Source organism: Vigna angularis, chromosome 2, assembly GCF_016808095.1.
Source record: "Vigna angularis cultivar LongXiaoDou No.4 chromosome 2, ASM1680809v1, whole genome shotgun sequence".
In the NCBI taxonomy this organism is placed as follows: Eukaryota; Viridiplantae; Streptophyta; class Magnoliopsida; order Fabales; family Fabaceae; genus Vigna; species Vigna angularis.
Window position 1 is genome coordinate 33,739,202 of NC_068971.1, and position 24,061 is coordinate 33,763,262.

Genomic DNA, 24,061 nt, shown 5'->3' on the forward strand with positions numbered 1-24,061 from the left:
AATGCTTATGAATGATTATAATAATTACTATGATATTACACAATAATAAAAATTAATATTTTGAATAGCTAGAATCAAGAATCATCATATAATATTTGATAAAATATTTGATTTTGTTTAACTAGTGAGATCCCAAAGAATTAAAATGAATTAGACTAATGAGGTGGCGTGACGATAGACAGATGACAAGAAAAAAAAATTATGTAAAAGGAATAGAAAAAAGAACATTTAAATATATATTTTATCAACTAATATTAATCATATCCAGACAAAATTATAAGTATCAATACTTATATCTCTCGATAAAGTCTATCAATATATTTCATCTGTTGAATAAATAATATTTATTTATATATTTTTTTTATTATTAAAGGATTATGTCCATTCATATTGTAGTAATATTAATTATATGAGGACTACAATTTTCAGTTTAGATAACCATAAGAAGAGAGAATGATGAAGAGGGAGGGAGCATGCATGGGTTTTGAAGAATATGATAATGTACACGGTGCATAAACATTTCAAGCTTTAATTATTATTGTTACCAATATCAGCGACATAATTACAAAATCAATAAAGTACTGTAAGAACCTTTACTATATGAGGAGACGAAATTATCAACGATACATTCACATTGATTATGCAAAGACTCAATATAATTAGATTTTTCATTTAATGACTTCATTCATGTTTTGAGATCTTATTTGAACATCTTTTATCCGTGACTAATATCTACATTCGACAAACGGGCAATAATTGATAAATAATTTACAACTTTCTTGTAATATTATTAAACAAAAAGAAAAGTTATTGAAGTATTATATATTAAATTTAGTTTTTGATATCTGATAAAGTACATATCATCTCCCTCTTTAGATAGGAGGCACATGTTAATTTTGTATTGGTAGGTGAGAGTCATTTGAGAATGGGGTTTCAATTTTTCTTTAGTTTCTTCCTTTTGTTACTGCCTACATTCTCTTCCTCCGAATATCTTGGGAACAACCTTCTGTCTAATCGGAAAGTATTCCTCAAAGAAGAAGAAAACCTTTCCTCTTATGCTGTGATTTTTGATGCTGGTAGCACTGGAACTCGAGTGCACGTTTTCCATTTCGACCAGAACTTAGATCTCCTTCGCATTGGCAATAATCTTGAATTTCTCGCAAAGGTACGTCATTTGGCCTGCTAATTTTTGCTTCATAATTGTTCTCATGTATCTCTTTGGTTTTGTAAAACCTTACTTTCGTTCTTGTGCTGTAGGTCACACCCGGTTTGAGTTCATATGCGGATGATCCTGAAAAAGCTGCCCAATCTTTGATTCCACTTTTAGAGGCAGCTGAAAATGTTGTCCCTGAGGACCTGCACCCCAAGACACCCCTTATGCTTGGCGTGGGTCTTTCTCTTCTCTATTACATGAATACAACGTTTGGTCGAAAATCTGAACAACGTTTTCCACATAATGTCTTTTCCTTTTGTTAATGATGCAGGCAACCGCAGGTTTGAGACTTTTGGAAGGGAATGCTGCTGAAAACATATTGCAAGCGGTAACTAATTACCAGAGCCTCGTTTTCTCATTTTGCTAACCATGACTTTTCAACTTCTTGTGTTTTCGTTTTGCTATCTTTCAGGTTAGGAATTTGTTCAAGAACAGAAGTACTCTGAACCTTCAATCAGATGATGCAGTAGCTATAATTGAAGGAACCCGAGAAGGCTCTTATCTGTGGGTATGATATGAGATTTCTCTATTATTCATAATTTTATCCATCATTTGATTTCACCTTTCGTTTTTCTTTTCTTTTAAGCAAAAATAATATATTAGAATAAGTGCAATCCGTATGACATACAGCTAAATAAGCTTTCTCTAAGTAAAAGGAGAAGAAAGGTTAAAATATAAATTTTATACTTTTCTCACATAGATCTCAACAAATCATATAAAGCACAACGACACACTACTTCAACCATGAAATTAACAAGAGAATCAAGAGAGATCCTCTGGGTCGAAGAATTTTTAACTTAAAAATTATGTGTGATTTTATTAATTATTATTATGATAGACTATTATTTAATGTATATATATATATATATATACATATATATATAATTTATTTATAAATATCAAAACATCATTTAAAATTAAGTAAAATATTAAAAAAAAAATTAAATTATTTTGTTGTAAATTAAACTTATCACATTATTTTAGATTTATAGTATAATGTTTTTTATCATATGGATGAATGATAATTTATCAGTGTGATGTCTGGACGCAATTTTTGGGAAAATAATTTTGATACCAGTATTATAATTTTGTGACTTACATTGAAACTTTTATGAGTTGTAGTTGGCTGTGAATTATCTACTGGGGAGGCTGGGAAAAAAGTTTTCAAAGACAGTGGGAGTGGTTGATCTTGGAGGAGGATCAGTTCAAATGGCATATGCTGTCTCAAGGAACACAGCCAAAAATGCCCCATTACTACCTCAAGGAGAGGATCCTTACATAAAGAAGCTATATGCGAAGGGCAAAAATTACGATCTCTATGTTCACAGGTTTCATTTCTTATTCTCCCTACACACGAGACAAATTTGGATTCACTTCATTTTCAGAATAAATGACATCAGAATGGTAGAATATTTAGTTTTAAACACCATAATTTGTGTCTCAGTTACTTGCACTATGGTAGAGAAGCATTTCGTGCAGAGGTTTTGAAGGTCACTGATGGCTCTGCTAACCCTTGCATTTTGGCTGGATACGAAGGTAAACAAAGTCATTGCTTTGTGGCATTCACTTCTTGATGATACGTTGAGAGATGGAAACAACAGGTGAGTTTGTTATTGTTTATAGGAAGCTATACATATTCAGAAGTTGAGTATGCAGTGTACCCTCCAAAGTCAGGGCCCAGTTATGATGCATGCAGAGAGATAGTCCTTGAGGCTCTCAAGTTGAAGGCGCCATGTTCTCATCACAATTGCTCATTTGGTGGGGTATGGGATGGTGGAAGAGGAAGTGGACAAAGAACTATTTATGCTACTTCATCGTTCTATTATCTGCCCAGAGACGTATGAGCATTATTTTAGCATGAGTTTCTGATTTGGATTTCTTTCTCAGGCTACAGTGATAGTAATTTCGTTGTTTGTTGTATAGGTTGGTATCGTTGATCCAAAATCCCCCAATGCCATTGTTCGTCCTGTGGATCTTGAAAACATGGTTAAGGGAGCTTGTGGAAAAACATTTGAAGATGCCAAATCCAGTTATCCACTTCTTTCTGAAGAAAGAGTTGCGTTTGTCTGCATGGACATTACGTACCAGTATGCGTTGCTGGTTGATGGATTTGGTAGGTTTTCCACTGTATGATCAAGTTCAAGTTCATACAAGTTGGTTATTATTTTCATTTTGTTATTAATATTACGTGTTTGTTTGTTTCCAGGCCTAGATCCTGAGCAAGAGTTTACACTGGCTGATAAAATTGAATATGAAGATGCTCTTGTGGAAACAGCATGGCCTCTTGGCACAGCCATAGAAGCTATATCATCAGTGCCTAAATTTGAACGGCTTATGTATTTCATGTAAGCTTCTATGTGAAAGCTATAACTGATGATGCTCAATTACTAGAAATAAATGAGACTTTCCACTTTAAAGATTAGATTAGGCAGGTGAGGTTGTGGTGGAAGAAATGCCCTGATCACTCGTGTTAATCATATATCAATCTCACTAATTAATCTTTATTTTATTTTATTTTACTCAGTTTACTATATAAGAAACATTAAATCTATCCAATGTCAACATTCGTTAAAATTATCTATGCATTATTTATGGTAAAAAATTAATTGATAATCTTGTACATAGCTCGTGATTGGTCCGTTTTAAATATACGGACTAATAAAATAATGATACATAGTCTATTGTCAAAAGATTCTTAAAAAAAGTTGTTAACATATCATGGTCCTAACTTGCACTTGAGTTAAAGTTTAAGGTAATATAATTGACAGAGCGATTAATTAATGAAAATTGAACTTTGATTTATATATTCCAAGTAAAGTCCAAACACCATCTTTAAATTTAAAAGGTACTATAGAAGTTGAGAAATAACAAAACAAAAAAATGAATAAGTTTAATCCAACTTCTTCCTTGGTATGCTAAAACTCTTATAACCCGACTCAACACACTAAACTTAAACACTAAATTTAAAGTTAAAAGAGGTTAAATGGATTGACTCATTTATTATAAAAAAAAATTATGTATCTAATTAATGATACTTTCACAAGTTGAAGGTGGCAACAAGTTGGATAATATAAACTCCTTCAGACTACTTCATCACGCTATAACATTTGGATCTATTGAGGAGGAGTTGGGAGATATAATAACAATGAGATATGAGCTCAACCACATAAGGGATTTACATCACTCTCTATCCAAAACCTTAAGACAAAGGGTTAATGGATCTTCAACCTTATATGGTGCTCTACTTTCTCATTTTTGTCTAATGTGGGACTTAGATTCACACTTGGATTCCCAACACAAACCACTCACTTCAATCTACATTACTTGCTCCCTCAATTCCATAATCACACGTTTTTTTAATTAAAATTTACTACTTTTGAGGCATTTATTAAAGAAACGAACAAATGTTTTTGTGTGTGTGAAGAATTAGGGTCACTAGGGGACAGGGAAACAACCTGATATACTCCTTCCATAGTTGTTCTACTAGATTAGCCACGAACCAGGGGTGCTTCTCTGAATTGGATAGCAATTACAACTCCCTTTGACTTCGAAAGGGAATTGGAGAATGAGGTAAACAAAAGGATGCAACAGAAATAATTTAATTGTTAATGATGAAAACAAAATGAAGATAAGATGTAAGGAATGAATGGATGAAGACTCTCGTGAAGGAAGGTGCATATGGTGCAATGTGGGAGATAGAATGCTATAACAAAAAGCCTAGCTAGGGAGAGAGGCTAACAGATACCCTCATACTCTCTAATGATTACTCTCAAGAAGGAATTGTTCTTGGAGTGATCTCGACAGGGGTTCAACTCATTAATCTCAAAAGTGTTTTGTAAAGGAGGGAAGTTCGCTATTTATAGGGATGAGAATCCCTTTTTACACATTACCCATCATGCTTAACAAACCCCGCTATACACAGATCAAGTGCCATCTGTAAAAACCATGTTTTACACGCTTAAGACACGTGCATCAAAGTAAAATTGTGAAGTTGCTGAAGCAGTTCGTTGTCGCTAGGCGCCGAAGAGTTTGCACTGAGGGGAATGACTTTGGCAACCATGTGTAAGTTTGTTTTCTTGATCTTAGAGCTTGACAAGATGGTCCATAGTTTGGAAATGATATCATAAATGTTTGGATTGCTTTTTAAGCTTGCATTCTTCCACCTTGTTGATTTTTCCTTGGTCAAACTCCTAGTATAGAGATTTGTCCTCAAGGAGGTTTCCTCAAATCTAACAGGTCGCCTTTATCAATATGGATTTATTGTAGAAGAAACTCGTCATAGTCTTAGGAGCATACCATCTTGAAATGACTTTATTTTTGTTGGGATCCATAGGAATTCCTCCTAGATTAAATCTTAATCCGCAATAAGCATAAAGCATATCTCTAATTAATATTGTTCCAACAAACAATTCATTTAGGAAAGCAACTTTAGAATAAGGATTATATTTTGATTTATAATTTTAAGAAAAATTAAAAGTTCTAATTCATTAGAAACTTTTTTTTTGTCTTGTGTTACTTATAACTACAAAGATAACACTAACTTAAGGTTTGAGTATCCATATTTGGAAAAATGTAACATAGTGAAGGATTGAATGATAATTTGTTCAAAAGTGAAGTTAAAATTTGAAAACATAAGGATAATTGAAGAAAAATTGAAGGATTGAAAACTTTCCCTTAAAAATCTTGGTTCCATGATAATTGTGGGAGTCGAAGTTGTCCACTATAGCACTTCTTCCTTGATAGAAATTTATTTCCTTTCTTTTTCTCTTCTTTCAAGTTCTTCCTTTTCTTTTCTCTCTTACTCCTTTCTTCACTCTTTTTCTTCTCTTCTCTCTTCTTCTTCTCTTATTTCCTTTTCTCTAAAAGTTATTTTTTCTCTCTTTTCTAGCTTTCTTAATTTCTCTTTTATAATCTCTTTTTCTCTAAGAGCTTCTCTTTCGCTCTTAATTTCTCTTCTTTATTTCTATTTCTATTTTTCTTTTCTAAGTCAAGATTCTTCCAATTTTTCCTTCAAACTCAATTTTTCTTTGAAAGAATCCATCTAGACCTTTAATGAATTTTTTTCCCTCTTTAATGAATTTTCTCATTAGCTCTTGGAGTTTCTCAAAGTAAGGAGGAACAAACTTTCTTCTCATGCAAACTTTTAAAACTTTCCAATCTTGAATGGGGAGCTTTCTACCTCTCTTAACATTCTATTTCCTTTCACTCCACCATTTACTTGCATACCTTTCTAGCCTAGAAATGCATATGCTAAGAATGTATGAGTTTCTATTTCTAGCAAAGAATGGTTGCAGTTCTTCAACTTTCCTTTCCCAAGTTAAATATGATAATGCATTGATATCCTCACCAAAGAAAGGAACAACTCTCTCAACTCTAGATTGCAATTCATCCTTACTCCTATTTTTCTTTCATTTTTCCCTTATGTCCTTAAGCTCATCAATTATGAGTGCAATTTGTAGTTTTCTATCACTCTCTCTTTCTTTCATCACTTGCACTTCATTTTATTGCCATTGGGTAAATTCTCTAAGTTGCTTGGAAATTTCTTTTAAACTAAATGAATCCTCAGAGTCATTTTCCCTATGGTGAGATATTTTCTTTTACATCTTTTAATTTCAAGAGTTTTCCTAAGTTGAAAAGGTTTTAAGTGTTCACCATCCAATTCCCAAGTAAGAGAGGTGTTGAGACCTCGGCAAGCATACCAGATCGTTCAAGTAATAAATCGGTAAGTCCGGATATCGTTTTCCCAAGAGATTTGTTCAGATTCACTGATTGTTAAAGTTTACTAATTTAGCGATTATTAAACGTATTTTTATAACACAATTAAGATTAGCATACATATGTGAAATAAAGTGGTAAAAACAGTCGAATTAAAGTTCACTGGGGTTGAAATTCAAGTTCATCACTCAGGTAATTTTCTACTAACACAATTCTTCAAAATTAAGCCTCGACATCCTAGGCGCATGCAGCCTCTGATCCCTCAGATGACGGTTTCTGAATCATTCAAACTAAATTACTAATCCCTTAGCTAATTCAGTTCTCAGATTTGCCTTAAACACAATGTCACAGATGACTAAAAATTTCATCCTATGTCTAGAAATTGAAATCCTTTAGTTATTCTATCCTAGGTCTGCGGTCTCATACATTTCCCAATGATTTAACCGTTCAATTAGCTCAGATTCCCATCGTAGGCATGAATAATAAAGATAGAACACAAAATTCATACAAGATCATGCATTAATAGAAAAATTACAAAGAGTTTCAGAACTTTACTCTCAACCCCAGTGAAATGGAGTTTTAGCTACACATATGCATCTAAGAAGCGATAAATGATGGATTGGACGGTGGAAAGTGGTGGTTTTCCACCTTGGAAGCACCTAGAAACGAGCTTGGACGTGAGCAGCAGAGACCCCTCTAATCTCCTCCCTCCAGAACTGCCTTCTCTGCCTCTGGTTCGCGTTTTTAAAGAGAAGGGTTGTAAGTGATTTTTCGCTAGGCGAGCAGCCTCCTCTCGTTGGGCGAGTGGTCTCGCTGGGCGAGTGGTCTCGCTAGGCGAGTGACCACTGCTCACTGGGCGACGAGCGTCCTCTCGCTAGGCGACGAGCGTCCTCTCGCTGGGCGACGAGCATCCTCTCGCTGGGCGACGAGCGTCCTTTCATTGGTTGACGAGCGTTCTCTCGCTGGGCGACGAGCGTCCTCTCACTGGGCAACGAGCGTCGTCTCGCTGGGTGGGCTATTTGATCCTTCTGACTGGGCAAGTGATGCACTCCAAGTCTTTGATATTATCCAGCCCTTATTCTACTTCGATATAAACATATAAAAGCATCAAAACACATTTAAACATTCAAAACTATACTTACATCAACATTTATATACTTTTCATGAGAATAAACACTTAAACTTACTCAAAAACACAACATTTTAAGTAACAAAAACAAGTAAAGTTTACACCTATCAAACTCCCCCAAACTTATATATTTTCATGTCCTCATGAAAATAAACAATAACAAAAGAAAACAAACCCAAAAGAGGAGTTAATATTCCATCACATAATCTCTGTCACAACAGTAAGGATTGTACCTACATCTCCAAATATTCAGATCAAATGTTATAATATCTATATTAACAAGTTCTTGAATCCAAAATGATAAGACAACCAGAAAAAGAATAATACAATTATGCTCAACCAGTGTTTATCTCAACCTGCAAGTGTTTACACTCTAATTCACACTCATATTGTCATCAACTACTTCATCAACTTTTGCAAGTCATCTCATACACAATTCAAACATTCTGATTTAAATCAAAAGGACTTTCTCAGGTTATAACTTGGCTTGGCTATGGTTTTACAAGGAAACAAAACAACACTAAAGAATAGGAGAACAAGAACATAACAACATTGAACTTTATTTATCAACTACCTCTTCATTCATCACATAACGCATTGAAATTTTTTTTTTTCATACATCGTTTTTCATCAGTTTAAGACTCAACTGATTATAATTTCCCCCAAACTTAATTTCTACCTATCTCTTGACAAATATGTTTCTTGTTCTCTTCTTCTAGAGTGTTGGATAAGGTAGATTGTTCTGTAATATGCTCAGGGTTCACAACAATATATAAGGATCAAACAGGATAACAAAGGATGAGTATTCACATATGGGCAGTCATCTGGCCAAGTAGCTAATTTCATCAAACAAAACTGCCTTTCTCATTTCTAAACCAGAATGTATATGTATTAATAAGAATTATGCAAAAACCAAATTCATAGCAATAATATCTTCTCACTTGCTCTCAAAGCTTTCTCAGTACACTCAGATATTCAACTTCTGGGTCAAAATCAATCAGATTCAAGAACAAATCATATATAATCATAACACAAGTTCTAAAACTCAGATTTTGCAATAACAATCTCACAATCATGCCAGTTATCATGGACAGAATTCAAAACTCATAAACACACTTCCAACAAACATTTCACAATCAAATCAATGCAAAAATCATAATTCAATCCACACAGCCACAACAGATTCAGATTCAATCCACACAACCAAACATATTCAGATTCAATCCACACAACCAAAAGAACTGAAACCAAAAAAATAAGATAGAGTTAGAAAGCTGGGTTGCCTCCCAGTAAGCGCTTGTTTAACGTCTTTAGCTTGACACTAAGAAGATCTCTGTGGTTGAGCCACTGGTTTGAAATCATCCTTCATGAATATTATATGCATGCAATAAGAAGGACTTATTCCTTTCAAATCAGAAATTGACCAACCTACAGCTCCTTTGTCCACTTTTAAGACTTCAATTAATTTCTCTTCCTCCAGAGTGGATAAAGCATTGTTGATGATCACAGGTTTATTATCATCTTTTTCAAGAAAAACATACTTCAAATGTGAAGGTAGCAACTTCAAGTCCAGCTTCTTTTCTTTTATCTCTTCTTCATCAGATGGAGTCTCCTTTAAAGCATCTAGATTCTGTATACATTCATCAATTAATTTCTCTTCATCTGCAAGTAAGAATTCACAAGCATCAATAAGAGTCCTTTCAAGAGGTGATGATATATGCATCGTCTTCTGTGTAATCATGCAGACTTCCTCAAGTTCATCAGTTTGAAAGCATGTATCTTCATCATTTGGGTGAGACATTGCTTCAAAAACATTGAAATTTACTTCTTCATTCTCAACTCTCACTTTAAGCTTCCCATCATCAACATCAATCAACACTCGAGCAGTCTTCATGAATGGCCTTCCCAGAATCAAAGGAATTTTTGTATCTTCTTCCATTTCCATGACAACAAAATCCACTGGAAATAAGAATTTGTCTACCTTTACCAGAACATCTTCTACTACTCCATGCAGATATTTGATCAATCTATCTGCCAATTGTAGATTCATGTGTGTGGGCTTCAACTCTAATTCTCAAATCTTTTTAAACATTGACAGAGGCATAAGATTGATGTTGGCTCCAAGATCAATTAACGCCTTCCCAATAGCCAGTTTACCAATGGTGCATGGAATTGTAAAACTGCCTGGATCTTTAAACTTTGGTGGGAGCAACTTCTGAATGATAGCACTACACTGGCCCTGTACTTCTATAGTTTCTTCCTCAATATATTTTTTCTTCTTTGTGAGCAAATCTTTCATGAATTTCGAATAAGAAGGTATTTGTTTCAGTACTTCTGAGAATGGCATCTTGATTTCCAACTTCTTGAAAATATCAATGAAACTCTTGAACTCATTTTCCTTCTCGTTTCTAGAGAAAACCTTTGGATATGGAAGAGGTTTCTCGTACACCTGTTTTTTTCTTTTTCTCTCCCTCTCTCTTCTTTTCACTTTCTCTATCCTCTTTCTCTTCTTCTTTATCTCCCTGTTTACTCATCTCATCTTTTTCTTCACTCAATTTTTTCTCATTCTCTCTTTCTTCCAGAATTCTTCCTGATCTTGTAGTAATAACTTTACAGTCTTCCTTTGGATTTACTTCAGTGTTTGCCCCAAATTCCTTCTCTAGTTTTTCTTCCAACTTCTTAGCTAATTGACCCACCTGAATCTCCAAATTCCGAAGTGAGGCTTCTGTACTTCTATGGTTGGAAATTGATACCTGCATAAACTGCTGAAGAGTTTCTTCCAGTTTTGAAGTTCTTTCTGTCAGAGAAGGTTGTTGCTGAAAGTTCTGTGGAGGTGGTCTGTTGAACGGAACAGCTTGTCCCATACTTGGATGAGGTCTCCATCCTTGATTAAAACTTTGATGTTGATCATAATTCATCTGAAGACCTTGATTTCCCATATAATGTACTTCTTCATGAGACTTGCTTTGCACTACACATTGACCATTATTATGATCTCCTCCGCACAATTGACAACTTTGAACCATCTGATGTTGAGCTTGAGAAACATTCTGCAGTTCTTTAGGTAGCTGAGATAACTTCTTCATTAATGTCTCAAGTTGCTGAGTCATAATCTTGTTCTGAGCTAGTAAAGCATCTTGAGATTGAAGTTGAAGAACACCTTTTTGTTGAAATTGAGTTCTTTCACTCTGAACTTCATTATCATTTGCAGCCATGTTTTCAATCAGATCATGTGCTTCTTCAGGCGTCTTCCATCTGATACTACCTCCAGTTGATGCATCTAACATTAACTTTGTTTGAGATTTCAACCCTCCAAGAAACAGATTTAGCATTGTAGGCTCATCAAATCCATGAGTAGGGGTTTTTCTCAGTAGGCCTTTGAATCTATCCCATGCTTGACCTAGAGTTTCATCAGCATCTTGTTGGAAAGAAGAGATCTCTTGCTTTCCCTTATTGACTTTGGACTGAGGGAAGAACTTATTCAGAAATTTAGCAACTACATCATCCCAGATTGTCAGACTATTCTCTAAAAAGGAATTCAGCCACATTTTTGCATTACCAGCCAATGAGAATGGAAATAAGCTGAGTCGGATTGCTTCATCTGGAACCTGATGAATCCTCACTGTATTACAGATCTCCATGAAAGTAGCCAAGTGAGTGTATGGATTCTCGTGGGATAATCCATGAAACTGATTGTTCTGCACCAGATGAATAAGAGTTGGCTTCATCTCCATGTTAGCAGCATTCACCACTGGTCTTGCAATACTGTTGAAGCGCAGAGGTCCTGAGAAAGTATTATAATCTGCAAGAGTACGTCTTCCTTGCCCAGAACCTTCTCTAGTACGATTATCTTCCATTTCTTCTTTTTCTTGACGAGATGAAAAGTTCAAAACTTCTTCAGAGATAAAAGAAAGCTAAAATCAACTAAACCAGATAAACAACATACAATCAACGAAAACAAAAACAAATCCCCGGCAGCGGCGCCAAAAACTTGTTGAGACCTCTGCAAGTGTACCGGATCGTTCAAGTAATAAACTGGTAAGTCCAGATATCGTTTTCCCAAGAGATTTGTTCAGATTCACTGATTGTTAAAGTTTACTAATTTAGCGATTATTAAACGTATTTTTATAACACAATTAAGATTAGCTTACAGATGTGAAATAAAGTGGTAAAAACAGTCGAATTAAAGTTCACTGGGGTTGAAATTCAAGTTCATCACTCAGGTAATTTTCTACTAACACAATTCCTTAAAATTAAGCATCGACATCCTAGGCGCATGCAGCCTCTGATCCCTCAGATGACAGTTTCTGAATCATTCAAACTAAATTACTAATCCCTTAGCTAATTCAGTTCTCAGATTTGTCTTAAACACAATGTCACAGATGACTAAAAATTCCATCCTATGTCTAGGAATTGAAATCCTTTAGTTGTTCTATCCTAGGTCCGCGGTCTCATACATTTCCCAATTATTTAACTGTTCAATTAGCTCAGATTCCCATCGCAGGCATGAATAATAAAGATAGAACACAAAATTCATACAAGATCATGCATTAATAGAAAAATTACAAAGAGTTTCAGAACTTTACTCTCAACCCTAGTGAAATGGAGTTTTAGCTACACATATGCATCTAAGAAGCGATAAATGATGGATTGGACGGTGGAAAGTGGTGGTTTTCCACCTTGGAAGCACCTAGAAACGAGCTTGGACGTAAGCAGCAGAGTCCCCTCTAATCTCCTCCCTCCAGAACTGCCTTCTCTGCCTCTGGTTCGCGTTTTTAAAGAGAAGGGCTCTAAGTGATTTTTCGCTGGGTGAGTAGCCTCCTCTCGCTGGGCGAGTGACCACTGCTCGCTGGGCGACGAGCGTCCTCTCACTGGGCAACGAACGTCCTCTCGCTGGGTGGGCTATTTGATCCTCCTGACTGGGCAAGTGACGCACTCCAAGTCTTTGATATTATCCAGCCCTTATTCTACTTCGATATAAACATACAAAAGCATCAAAACACATTTAAACATTCAAAACTATACTTACATCAACATTTATATACTTTTCATGAGAATAAACACTTAAACTTACTAAAAAACACAACATTTTAAGTAACAAAAACAAGTAAAGTTTACACCTATCAAGAGGAGAGTCAAAGGTTACTTAAGTACTAAGTCTTACCTAGCCAAAATGTCTTAGGCTACTTACTTGACCATATCAAGATAAGATCACATTTGAATTTAAAAGATAGACTTAAACAAAAAAAAGTTAAAAGCTAAAAACAACTAGACTCCTAATTTTGGACTTCTAATGTGACAAGGCTTAGATTTTAATCTCTTGTAGCCTAAGTCACTCCTAATCACGTGAAAAAAAAAACACAAGCAAGATGAATCATATGGTGAGGTTTATAGCTTTTCCTAACAAGACACACTCACCGTCTAAACCATGTGAAATTCAAACAAAGAAAGGAAACTTGCCAAGAGATGAAAAAGCACCAAGGACTCTTCCAAAACACTTGGTATGAATGGTCTTGTATAATTTTATAGGCAACAGAGCTGGGACAAGTTGTCGACATTGATGAGGTGTTTCAGCAAACTCATCTTCAAAAGGGAATTGGCCTATTTGTTAATAAATGGTCTTGGAGGACACATGTAAGCTAGTTGTTTTACAAACTTCAAACTTTCCTTATTCTGTTCCTTTTTAGATTTCCTCCTTTCGTACTGACGGTTTATATATTATTTAATAGGAAGAATTTTCAACTAGACTCTCACAAACCAGATTAGAGGTGGTATCATGTCCTGATGATGCATTAGAAGAAAATCCTGATGATAATGACATCATTAGGATACAATGTTGGGTTGACATTGTCCGTGGAAAAAACAAAGGATGACTATATGGAACAGGACGACTTGCTACCAATTATACTATTGGAAGAAGCATATTGAAACACCAATCATCTGTATCCAGCAATTCTGATGAGACTATTGTCCACGTCAAACAACAACTACAAGTTCGTGACCAGATTTATAATAAACTGAAGCGCTATGAGAATTTGAAAATTTTGGTCATGAGAATGTTAGCTCAACAAGGACAATCTCAACCCACCCTATCACTATCCTAGCAACAACTACCTCCCTAACAACCGCCTCAACCACATGAAAAAGAAAAAAATTGATTAAAATGATTATGCATATTATTAGGACTTTTTTAAGTTTACCAGCATTTGCTTTAATACTTCTTTGTTTTTTAATTAATGACACTACAATTATATTTTAAAGCAGATGAATTTAATTTATGATCTTCAATATTGTCTAAATTATGACTTGTGTTTGATGACAGGTTTATTGTTGTAAATAAAGAATAATATTGATCTTGCACATGAATTTATTCTGAATTTTTTTTTTGACAGATTTTCTTACATATTTGTGTTGATAATATAACCTATTTGATTACTTTATTTATCAGAACGACTATAATTCATCAATAAATATTTTTGATAAAAAAATTTATCAACTTTTAACAAATTTATAATCTGTCAAAAATATTCATGTTACTATATTTTAATATTTATCAACTGATATGTTATGTCAGTAAATCAAATTTTTGTTTAGTGTGAGAACGATTCATGAAATAACTAACATGTCTACGTTGACGAACTCTCTTTATTAATTTCATATGAGATTCGAATGTCAATTTATTGTTTGGTCTTTGATCCTGAATCCCGTTTTAGCAGCAAAATGAAAATGCACGAATTCCACGTGATATTATAATAATACTGAGCAATAGAATATTGTAAAAGTATATATTTTTTATAGGAAAATACAGTTGTACACTTACTTTATTGGGATTAAATTAATTTATGAAATTACTTTCCTTAAAGCGTGATCAAACATTTTCAACAACTCCACCCATAAAATAATAAAGAAAGTACCTTTCTTCCCACATGGTATTCCCAGTAAGTGGAATAAAAAATATAGAAAAAACAAAAGCAAGAAAGAAAAGGGAACTGATTAAAGAAATTAATTACTCATCTTAATTCCATATATTTTGCTTTATCTTAGCCCTTATATAAATATTTATCCATTAAATCTCTACAAAGATAATTTTAATCTCTTATAGTTTTTTTTTACGTACTTTGTTTAATTTCGTTTAATATTTAGTGTCTAAAATTTTAGAAACTAAAAACATACTAAATATATTTAAGGATTAGAAAGAATACTTCTTAACTATCAGATTAAAAGATAAGTCGTTGAACTTTACAAACCTAACCATAATTTTATCTGAAAAAAGTGATAAATATTATTTCTCTGATTTTATTCTTAAACATGTAAAAATGGAATATATATTTCTATATTTATTAAAATGTTATTAAAAATTATCTGAGCATCTATGTTCTCTTTCCGGCAATCTATTGTTAATTTCATTAAAGTTTCTTACCATTTTTATTCCCTACACTACAACGTAGTGGATAAGTTATGCTTTACAGAAATGTGAAAAATTATTCCTAACTACATATAACTTTGTTTTTCAATCATTTCAAAATTTGAAAAAACCTTAGAAATAAAAAGAAAATAGCGAAACGTATTTTTAAATAATAATGTGATTTTAAGATACAGATAATTAATATGGTATGTGAAAACAAACTCTTCCTATAAATTTAATAGTATTAAACTATTTTCACATAAAGAAATGAATGGAAAATGATTTTGTAACATCTATTTGACATCTTAGTTTTAGAGCTAAAATGATTATTTAAAAATTAAATTTTTATATTTATAAAGAAAAAAGAGAGATTAAAAAATGGTATGAAATGAATTTTTAGATTTCAAAATATCATTATCCTGAATAAATAAATAAGTAATGATTCATGTGCTAATGGCCTGCTCATATAAACGATTTTGGTCGTTGGTGTAGATCGATGACACGAAATTGGGACCCAAATTCTTTGCCACGAGAGGATCTGTTTTCTGGATTGCTTTTCCATTGTAGTATAACTTTTACAAAAACTACTATTATAAATCCTTCTAACAAATAAGTATTCAAATCCTAAATATAATAAAAATTTAACTTAATTAAACTTCAAATCTCATATAAATTTATATAGTTTTAATCGAGATTCTATTAATATTTTTTTATTTGTTGGATTTTTATTTATTTATAATTAGATTACATAAATCTAATCTTATGTGTTATCTCATTTCTTGTTTCTAAATATAAAAAAGTGAGATATTATGATTAATATAAACAATATTATTTGCAAGAAAACTATTTTTTTTGTTAACATTCCAAAATATAGTATTAAATTGTATTAAATTATATAAATGAGTAATCACAATTCCAATATTAACAAAACAAAAAAAATATAGTTATTTCAATATAACTATAAAGTAAACTTGTAATTAAACAAAACTATTTACAAGGTAACCAGCTAAAATCACTAAACATCAGTTGCTCCTCCATCTAATGCTTACTCCAAGAAAACTTGATCTCCCTCTGTTCACACCTACTGGATGATCATAAAAAAGAAAAGAACACAACACATACAAACACAAATAAAAGCAAAATGGTAAGTTAGATTACAAAACAAGTCATACACCATTTATAATATATATAACATATATCAATCCAAACATCTTAATATGCAAAGACCTAAACCGACTTTCCAGACTTAGAATGAATGTCGAGCTATGGCGGGTTATGTCCTTATGGTGGCCTCTACTGCTTTGCAAAGTCATTGCCAATGAATTTCACCCTACCACTCACACAAGGTTAGTTTGTTACTGTGTCGTAGGCTAAGCACCTAGACTAAAACCTCTTACTACCCTCACCACATGTGTCAAACCTCTCTATTTGGGAATATATGACCATTAGAATGTCAGAAAAACTCCCAAGACTGAGCTACCTGCATTTATTCTAAAGATACTTCAAACCACATCGAAGAGTCCCTCCTTGGAACTAACTTTACTAATAGTGAAACCATTTGAAGTCATACATATATCCATATACGTTCACATTGAATCCCAACATATAACATCACTGATAATACATTAAATACATACATAACCTTGAGAATAAATCATCATATAATACAATAGATACTTCTACAACATCCTCAAAATCAAAGCATAGCTCAAAGTTATCAGAAAACAAAGAAAGAAAGAATCAAAACATGTTCTAAACTGGTCGCTCAGCACCCAAGCTTGTTATGCAAAAACAAAAATAGTGGTTTATGTTCGCTTAGTGACTACACTCGCTCAGCTAGAATTGTTATGCTCGCTCAACTAGAATACACTCGCTCAATTAGACTGCATAATTCTACAACACCAAAACTGCAAAATTTGCACCTCTCAACCACTTATGACCTATTCTATGTATCTTTCACATCTTCTAACACTCTTAGATTGTATTCTAAACTAAAATTGACCTAACAAAATATATCTAAAGCAACCTAAACTCATTTTAAACTGATTGGCCACAAGATTTCAATCCAAAATTAACCAAAACCTCACTTTAGAGACCTAAATATTGAATTCCACAAATTATAGCTTATTTTTAAACAACTTATGGATTCCAACATGTCAAAAATGACTTATTAACACCTTCCAAAATAAACATTTAGACACAGAACCTAGAATTCAAATTCTCACTAGTTCAAACCCCCCAAAAACTAGTTCAAAACCAAGCTAAACTCCACCTATTAACCACCAAACACTCTTACATCAGATTTCCCATCTTAACATCAAAACCAGTTCAAAATGACCAAATAACTAACCCTCAAACCTCTGTTTTTTCTTCCTAACTCTTGTATCAAAATTCACATGTTAAAACCCCCTTATTTGAACTTAAAACCTTCTAAAACCATCACATTGACCCATACCAATTTCTCTATCATATTTATACCAACTCATGGTGCTAAAAATCCTCAAATGACATATAAACAAACCTGTCATACCAAATTTCTCCATCTTCACTAAAGTGCATATCAAAACCTCCATTTTGACTACAAAAACTCCTAAATTTTTAACTCCTTATTCCATAAACTTTAAACACACATTCCAAAAAGTAATACAACATATTCACATACAATTCATGACCAAATTATCATCCAAGATATCTCACATCAGAGTTTCATAATCAAATACTCAAATGCACCCATTTAAATGAGTTAACACTAGCACAACAACATAAATCACACTAAATCAATTTAATACTCATACAAACACCAAACTTACACCACAAACATCAATTAAAGAAAAAGTCTAGCTTCCCCTACCTCACAACGAACAACCCAACTCTAACGACGCCTCACTTATTGCTTGAAACACAAGAGATTTTTAGACGAACCTACGAAACACCAACTTGGAAGCAGACAAAGTCCTTAGGATTTTGGATTAACCAAGAACGAGTAGAAGAAGTATGATTACACATGCAACGACACTTGCTTCTTCTAAAAATTAAAGAGGAAAGAGGAGTCGAAACTTATTTGCCCAATGACAGGAATTGATGGTTAGATGTGGAGATAACTCAGTTGTGTTAGGAACTTCTTTATTATCAAATAGATGATCAAAGGTTGAGAAATCTTAAAGAGATGTGAGAGAAAGAAAAAAGAAAGAGTTTTAAAGAGATAGACAATGTTTTAAATAATGGGACGAGTTTAAAAAATTCTATTTATATTATTAAATTATTTTAAAATAAAATATTGGGTCTCGTTATTTAAAACATCTATCAATTCTAATACTCTATTTTTCAGGTTTTTATACTGCACTTTTTGTTTGCAAGATTATTTTATTAATTACATAAGTTTTATATTTCTTAATTATAATTAACATAAAAAGATTTACACATAAAATTATAAATTATAAATTACCTTACTTAGTTAACATAAAATAAAACAGTAAAAAGTGAATTAAAAAATATAAGAAAATTGAAAGTCCAATAAATACTTAATTAAAAAATATTAAAAAAACTGAAAACAAATAGAAAAATTAATAAAAATTCAACTAAAATATCTAAATTTGTAAAAAATTTAAAACTTAATTCAACTTTAAATCAACTCTGTTTTTTCTACTTTCTCTTTTTTATATAAACTAAAAACTATAAAAAATAAATTTGAAAATTCAAAAGACAGAAACATATTAATAAAAATATAATTAAAAATATCTAAATTTATTAAAATTTTAAAACTTAACCAAACATTAAGTCAACTCTTATTTATTTATATTTTTTTCTACTTTCTTCTTTTAATATCCATCTACCCTCCACATGTGAACATAGGTACGAGAAATATTGAAAACATTATTTTTGAAAAGAAAATCTTGCTATTTAGAGACTGTTCTTACATTAATTCACTCCCAAAATAATATTTAATGAAGTATCTCACATGATCTTCTGATCGATGTGGATCTCAATGGCCATGTTGCACATCTATAAATAATGACAAGAGTTATGAGTAGTACAAGGAGCTAGTAGAAATGAATTTGGTGATTCCAAAATCAAAGAGCATGAGCTTCCTATCCCTCATCATTTTTCTACTCTTCTCATTGCCATCACTCTTTTCCGCAATATGTTGGGAACACTATCTTTCTCAATCATCGTAAGATACTCCCCAAACAGGAACTCCTTACCTCTTATGTTGCCATCTTTTATACTAGTCTTCCATTTTGACAAGAACTCTCGATCATTCGCATTGGCAATGACCTTGAGTTTGCTAAAAAGGTTCATCTCAAACATTAATCATGATCCTCTATTCTCTTCATTTCTTACTCTTACATTTCCTCTTCGTTAATTTGGTGCAGATCACACCTGATTTGAATCTCTCATTCAACTTTTAGAGGACGCTGAAAGGGTTGTTCCCCAGGAACAGCACCCCAAGACACCCCTTAAACTTGGGGTGAGTGTTTGTTTCTCATCTCCCTTATCCACATTATTAAGGGTTTGGTTTGGACCCTTATCCACAAACAAAGTCAAATGAAAAGCTCTTTAAACATGTTCATATGATGTAGAACATGGTTCTGACAGTAATATTCACTGCTTTAAGGAAACAATATCAGTGGAGACAAAAACTCACACTTTGATAAACTCTGTATATTCTAAAAACAATTAATCTCTGACTAACTATTTGGAAATATCTTGGTGAAAACATAAATAAAATAAGCATTACCCATTTCAATGTTGAATGTGAAATGCAGGCAACAGCAGGTTTGAGGCTCTTAGATGGAGATGCTGCTGAAAACATATTGCAAGTGGTAACCATGAGATTAATTCATGTTTTTATCTTGTTAACTATGCTTTCAATGTCTTAAGTGTTCGTTTTCTTATGTCAAAGGTTAGGGAAATGTTCAAGAACAGAAATACACTGAACGTTCAACCAGATGCAGTATCTGTTATTGATGGAACCCAAGAAGGTTCTTACCTATGGGTATGATGCCAAACTAAAATTTCATTTCACATTTCTATATTGCAAAAAATGGATTCATTTTGGTAGGTTCACTGCATAAATAAAAGAAAAATGAGAACAAGAAAAGCATGCTATATATAATATATATCTGGACAATTAATGCACGGCATACTAAATACATTATTATTTTATCAATTATGAAAGTATTCATGGTAACAAACTGCTATTGTTTTTAATAAATTGAAAAATTGATAAATAATTATTATATATACTGGAAGCATGATGTGAAAAAGATATCCATGGCTATACTAGATATTCATCATTATCATAATATTTTTAAACATGCAACCCTGTTTCTATGTGTATGTTCCGAACGATGAATCTCGACTATAATTTATACAAGTAATTAAAGTCATTATGTTTTTTATCTGTTGATGGGATTAGCTAAATATTACATTAAAACATATAATTATATATGTTTTTAGTTCTAAACCTTGACTTAAAATTAAAATTCATTTTTAGCAGAATTTTAATATATTTTAATTTTCAATTAAAAATAATAGATATAGTTCTTTTAATATAATTAAGTTAAAAGTATCATTATTCTTCTATTTTTGACATCAACTTTCACCATTCATGAGACGACCACAAATGCATGTGAAGCAGTATTATTATTTAGCTTGTCTTATGATATTTTGAGAATTTTGTCTAGGTTGCAGTTAACTATCTTTCGGAAAAGTTGGGAAAGAAGGCTTCAAAAACAATGGGAGTGATAGATCTTGGAGGTGCATCAGTTCAAATGGCCTATGCTGTCACAAAAAACACAGCTAAAAATGCCCCAAAACCACCACAAGGAGAGGATCCTTACATCAAGAAACTTGTACTCAAGGGAAAGAAATAAGACCTTTATGTTCACAGGTATATACACTCAGCTTCAATTATCATAATGTCTAGTTCTAGAAGCCAGAGAGGTATATATTTTCTAAATTCGAAGAACTAAAAACTTATCTAACTTTATTACCGATATCAAAAGATGGTAGGGTTAAGCATGCATGCTTTTAATATCATAAAGGAAAAAACTCTATAGGCCTCAGTTATGAGAAAAATAATTTTCACACCTTAATTTGAAATATAGATTCTAGATATGTAGTTAGTATAACTGATATAAATATATACATGAGTGATGCAATGGCTAATGTAGAGGTCTTAATTTTGGTAGTTACTTGCGTTATAGTAACGATGCAGCTCGTGCTGAGATTTTCAAGGTCACTGATGGTGCTGCTAGTCCTTGCCTTTTAGTTGGTTATGAAGGTAAATAAAGCATTCTTTTTCACAAACCCTATAATGCTTCTTAGATACTAAACGACCCTTATTAATATTTTAAAAATTACATGTTAACTGTTTGGTCACTATTTTAATTAGTTCTAATTATTTCAAGTTCAATGTTATATAGGGCTATTTTTCAGCACTGTTGACGATAACATGTGAGTTTTTCTTCTTCTTCAAAGGTATATACAAATATTCTGGAGAAACATACAAGATCTATGGCCCTACTTCTGCTTCCAACTTTGATGAATGCCGAGACACAATTCTGAAGGTTCTGAGACTGAATGAGCCATGTGCCCATCAAAATTGTACATTTGGTGGGATATGGGACGGTGGAAAAGGAAGTGGACAGAAAAACCTTGTTGTTACTTCATCTTTCTACTATAGGTCTTCAGAGGTATCCATTTTAATTTCTACACAACCTCCTTAGTCTATTTTAATCTTTATATATAATTTTCAACTATGAAAAGTAAGTCACATTAAAAAGTAACAAGAATTAGATTTAATGTTAATTTCTTAATATATGTAATTTTTATTTTAGAAACTGCGGTATTTAGATAAATAATACAAACATACTCAATATTGAAGATCACATTGATGAATTTTCAGTATATAAATAAATATAAATCTTATTTTATAAATTAAATTATATTTAAACACATTTTAAAATGATATTAGAATCATACAAAATTTTTTTTAACAAAATTTGTTATTTTATTCAACATATGGTGACACATGTTATTAAACAATTATCAAATCATTATTAATATTTAATTTTAGTAAAAATATTGTGTCAGAGATAAATTTATATATATATATAATTAAATTTAAAGTTTAATCTTCATAAAATAATTACATTTTTTTTCATTAAATCTTTAATCCATGCTAATTAGGTTGTTTATGGTCTTAGGTTGGTTTTGTGAAGCCACCCAATTCCAGAAATCGTCCTGTGGAGTGGGAAATTGCAGCTAAAGAAGCTTGTAAACTATCATTTGAGGAAGCCAAATCCACTTTTCCAAATGTTGCCAAAGATAAGCTTCCATTTGTATGCCTGGATCTTGTATACCAGTATGCATTGCTTGTTAATGGATTTGGTATGTTTTAATTTCTTTCAAAAAAAAAAATATTAATTATAAAATTATATTTTCTTTTGTGTTATGCACTGACTCCTGATTCAATTTTTGGCAGGGCTTGATCCTGAGCAAGAGATTACAGTGGCAGAAGGAATTGAATATCAAAATTCTATTGTGGAAACAGCATGGCCTCTAGGAACTGCCATTGAAGCCATATCATCTTTGCCTAAATTTAATCGATTAATGTATTTCATTTAAGCTTCTAGAGAATTCAGGAAAATTCCAATGTTTAAAAGCACCTTTATTGAAATAATAAAATGAAACTCGCACTTTCACCATTCCTTATTGGGTATCATGATGCTTTATACCCTACAATATGGACATATATAATTATTTATACATCATGCTAATAGTTAATGGAAAAAAAAATCATTTCAAATCTAGTAAACATTAATAAATTTAAAAGTTAGAGATTTTCTTTTAAGTAATCAAACTATATGAAACTTTTTAATCATGTTCTATTTTATTCATCATTAACCTATTCTAAAGCCTTAAAATAATAAGAACTCGTGGAACACGTTCAGATCAAGATATATTAAAGAAGTGTTTTTGAACATTAAAATACGACTATTGCATCAATCATGTATCATACTCATAATAATAAATAAGGGCATAGCTTTCACATGACTTGGAAACTACTTTTAGTGTAAAAATAAATAATTTTATATTGTCTAGTCTACGTCTAATGATGTAAAATATTCCGTCGTTAACCAAAATGGTAGCACACGAAAAGGAATAATGGATGGAGCTTCATGTTTGTCAAAACATAGGTATGTATTAATCACGAAATGGCATAGATTCGTTTATTTAACTTATTAGAAAATGACGATGACACAGTATTTGTTTGTTCTAAATTTAAGTAAAAATAATATTTTATTTAGGGTAAAATTAACTATTAATAGTTTTTTAAAATTGTTAAAAAATAATTTAGAGATAAAAAGTTGGTAAATTAAAAGGAACGAATAGTTAAAAATGGTCAAAATAAACAAGAAAAGAAGGTTGTTCAAGATGATTGAATGAATGTGAGATGGTAAAATGGGTCAATTCGTTTAAGCCTAAGCACTCACCCATAAGAAAGACTAGATTGGTTTGGCCTATCAATTGAAAATGATTGAAATTTATAATTTGTCCCAAGCTAAGTTGATCCCAATTTTGATTTTTTATT

At 32.2% G+C, this 24,061-nt stretch overlaps 1 protein-coding gene, 1 non-coding gene and 1 pseudogene across 2 annotated transcripts; all 3 read left to right on the top strand.

Moving 5' to 3' along the window:
• The first annotated feature begins 873 nt into the window (after nt 1–873).
• LOC108327837 (nucleoside-triphosphatase) lies at nt 874–3,630 on the top strand. The gene is made up of 9 exons (XM_017561558.2): nt 874–1,165; nt 1,258–1,386; nt 1,485–1,541; nt 1,626–1,721; nt 2,336–2,541; nt 2,658–2,749; nt 2,837–3,051; nt 3,137–3,326; nt 3,420–3,630. Exons 1-9 carry the CDS (start codon nt 926–928, stop codon nt 3,560–3,562), a joined length of 1,368 nt encoding a protein of 455 aa, XP_017417047.1. The 5' UTR covers nt 874–925; the 3' UTR covers nt 3,563–3,630.
• Nucleotides 3,631–11,402: 7,772 nt separating this feature from the next.
• On the top strand, nt 11,403–11,509 carry LOC128195686 (small nucleolar RNA R71). Its single transcript, XR_008247483.1, has one exon. It is a non-coding gene; the product is annotated as a small nucleolar RNA R71 (small nucleolar RNA).
• An 8,002-nt stretch (nt 11,510–19,511) lies between these two features.
• LOC108328411 (nucleoside-triphosphatase-like) lies at nt 19,512–23,137 on the top strand (annotated as a pseudogene).
• Nucleotides 23,138–24,061: the final 924 nt, after the last annotated feature.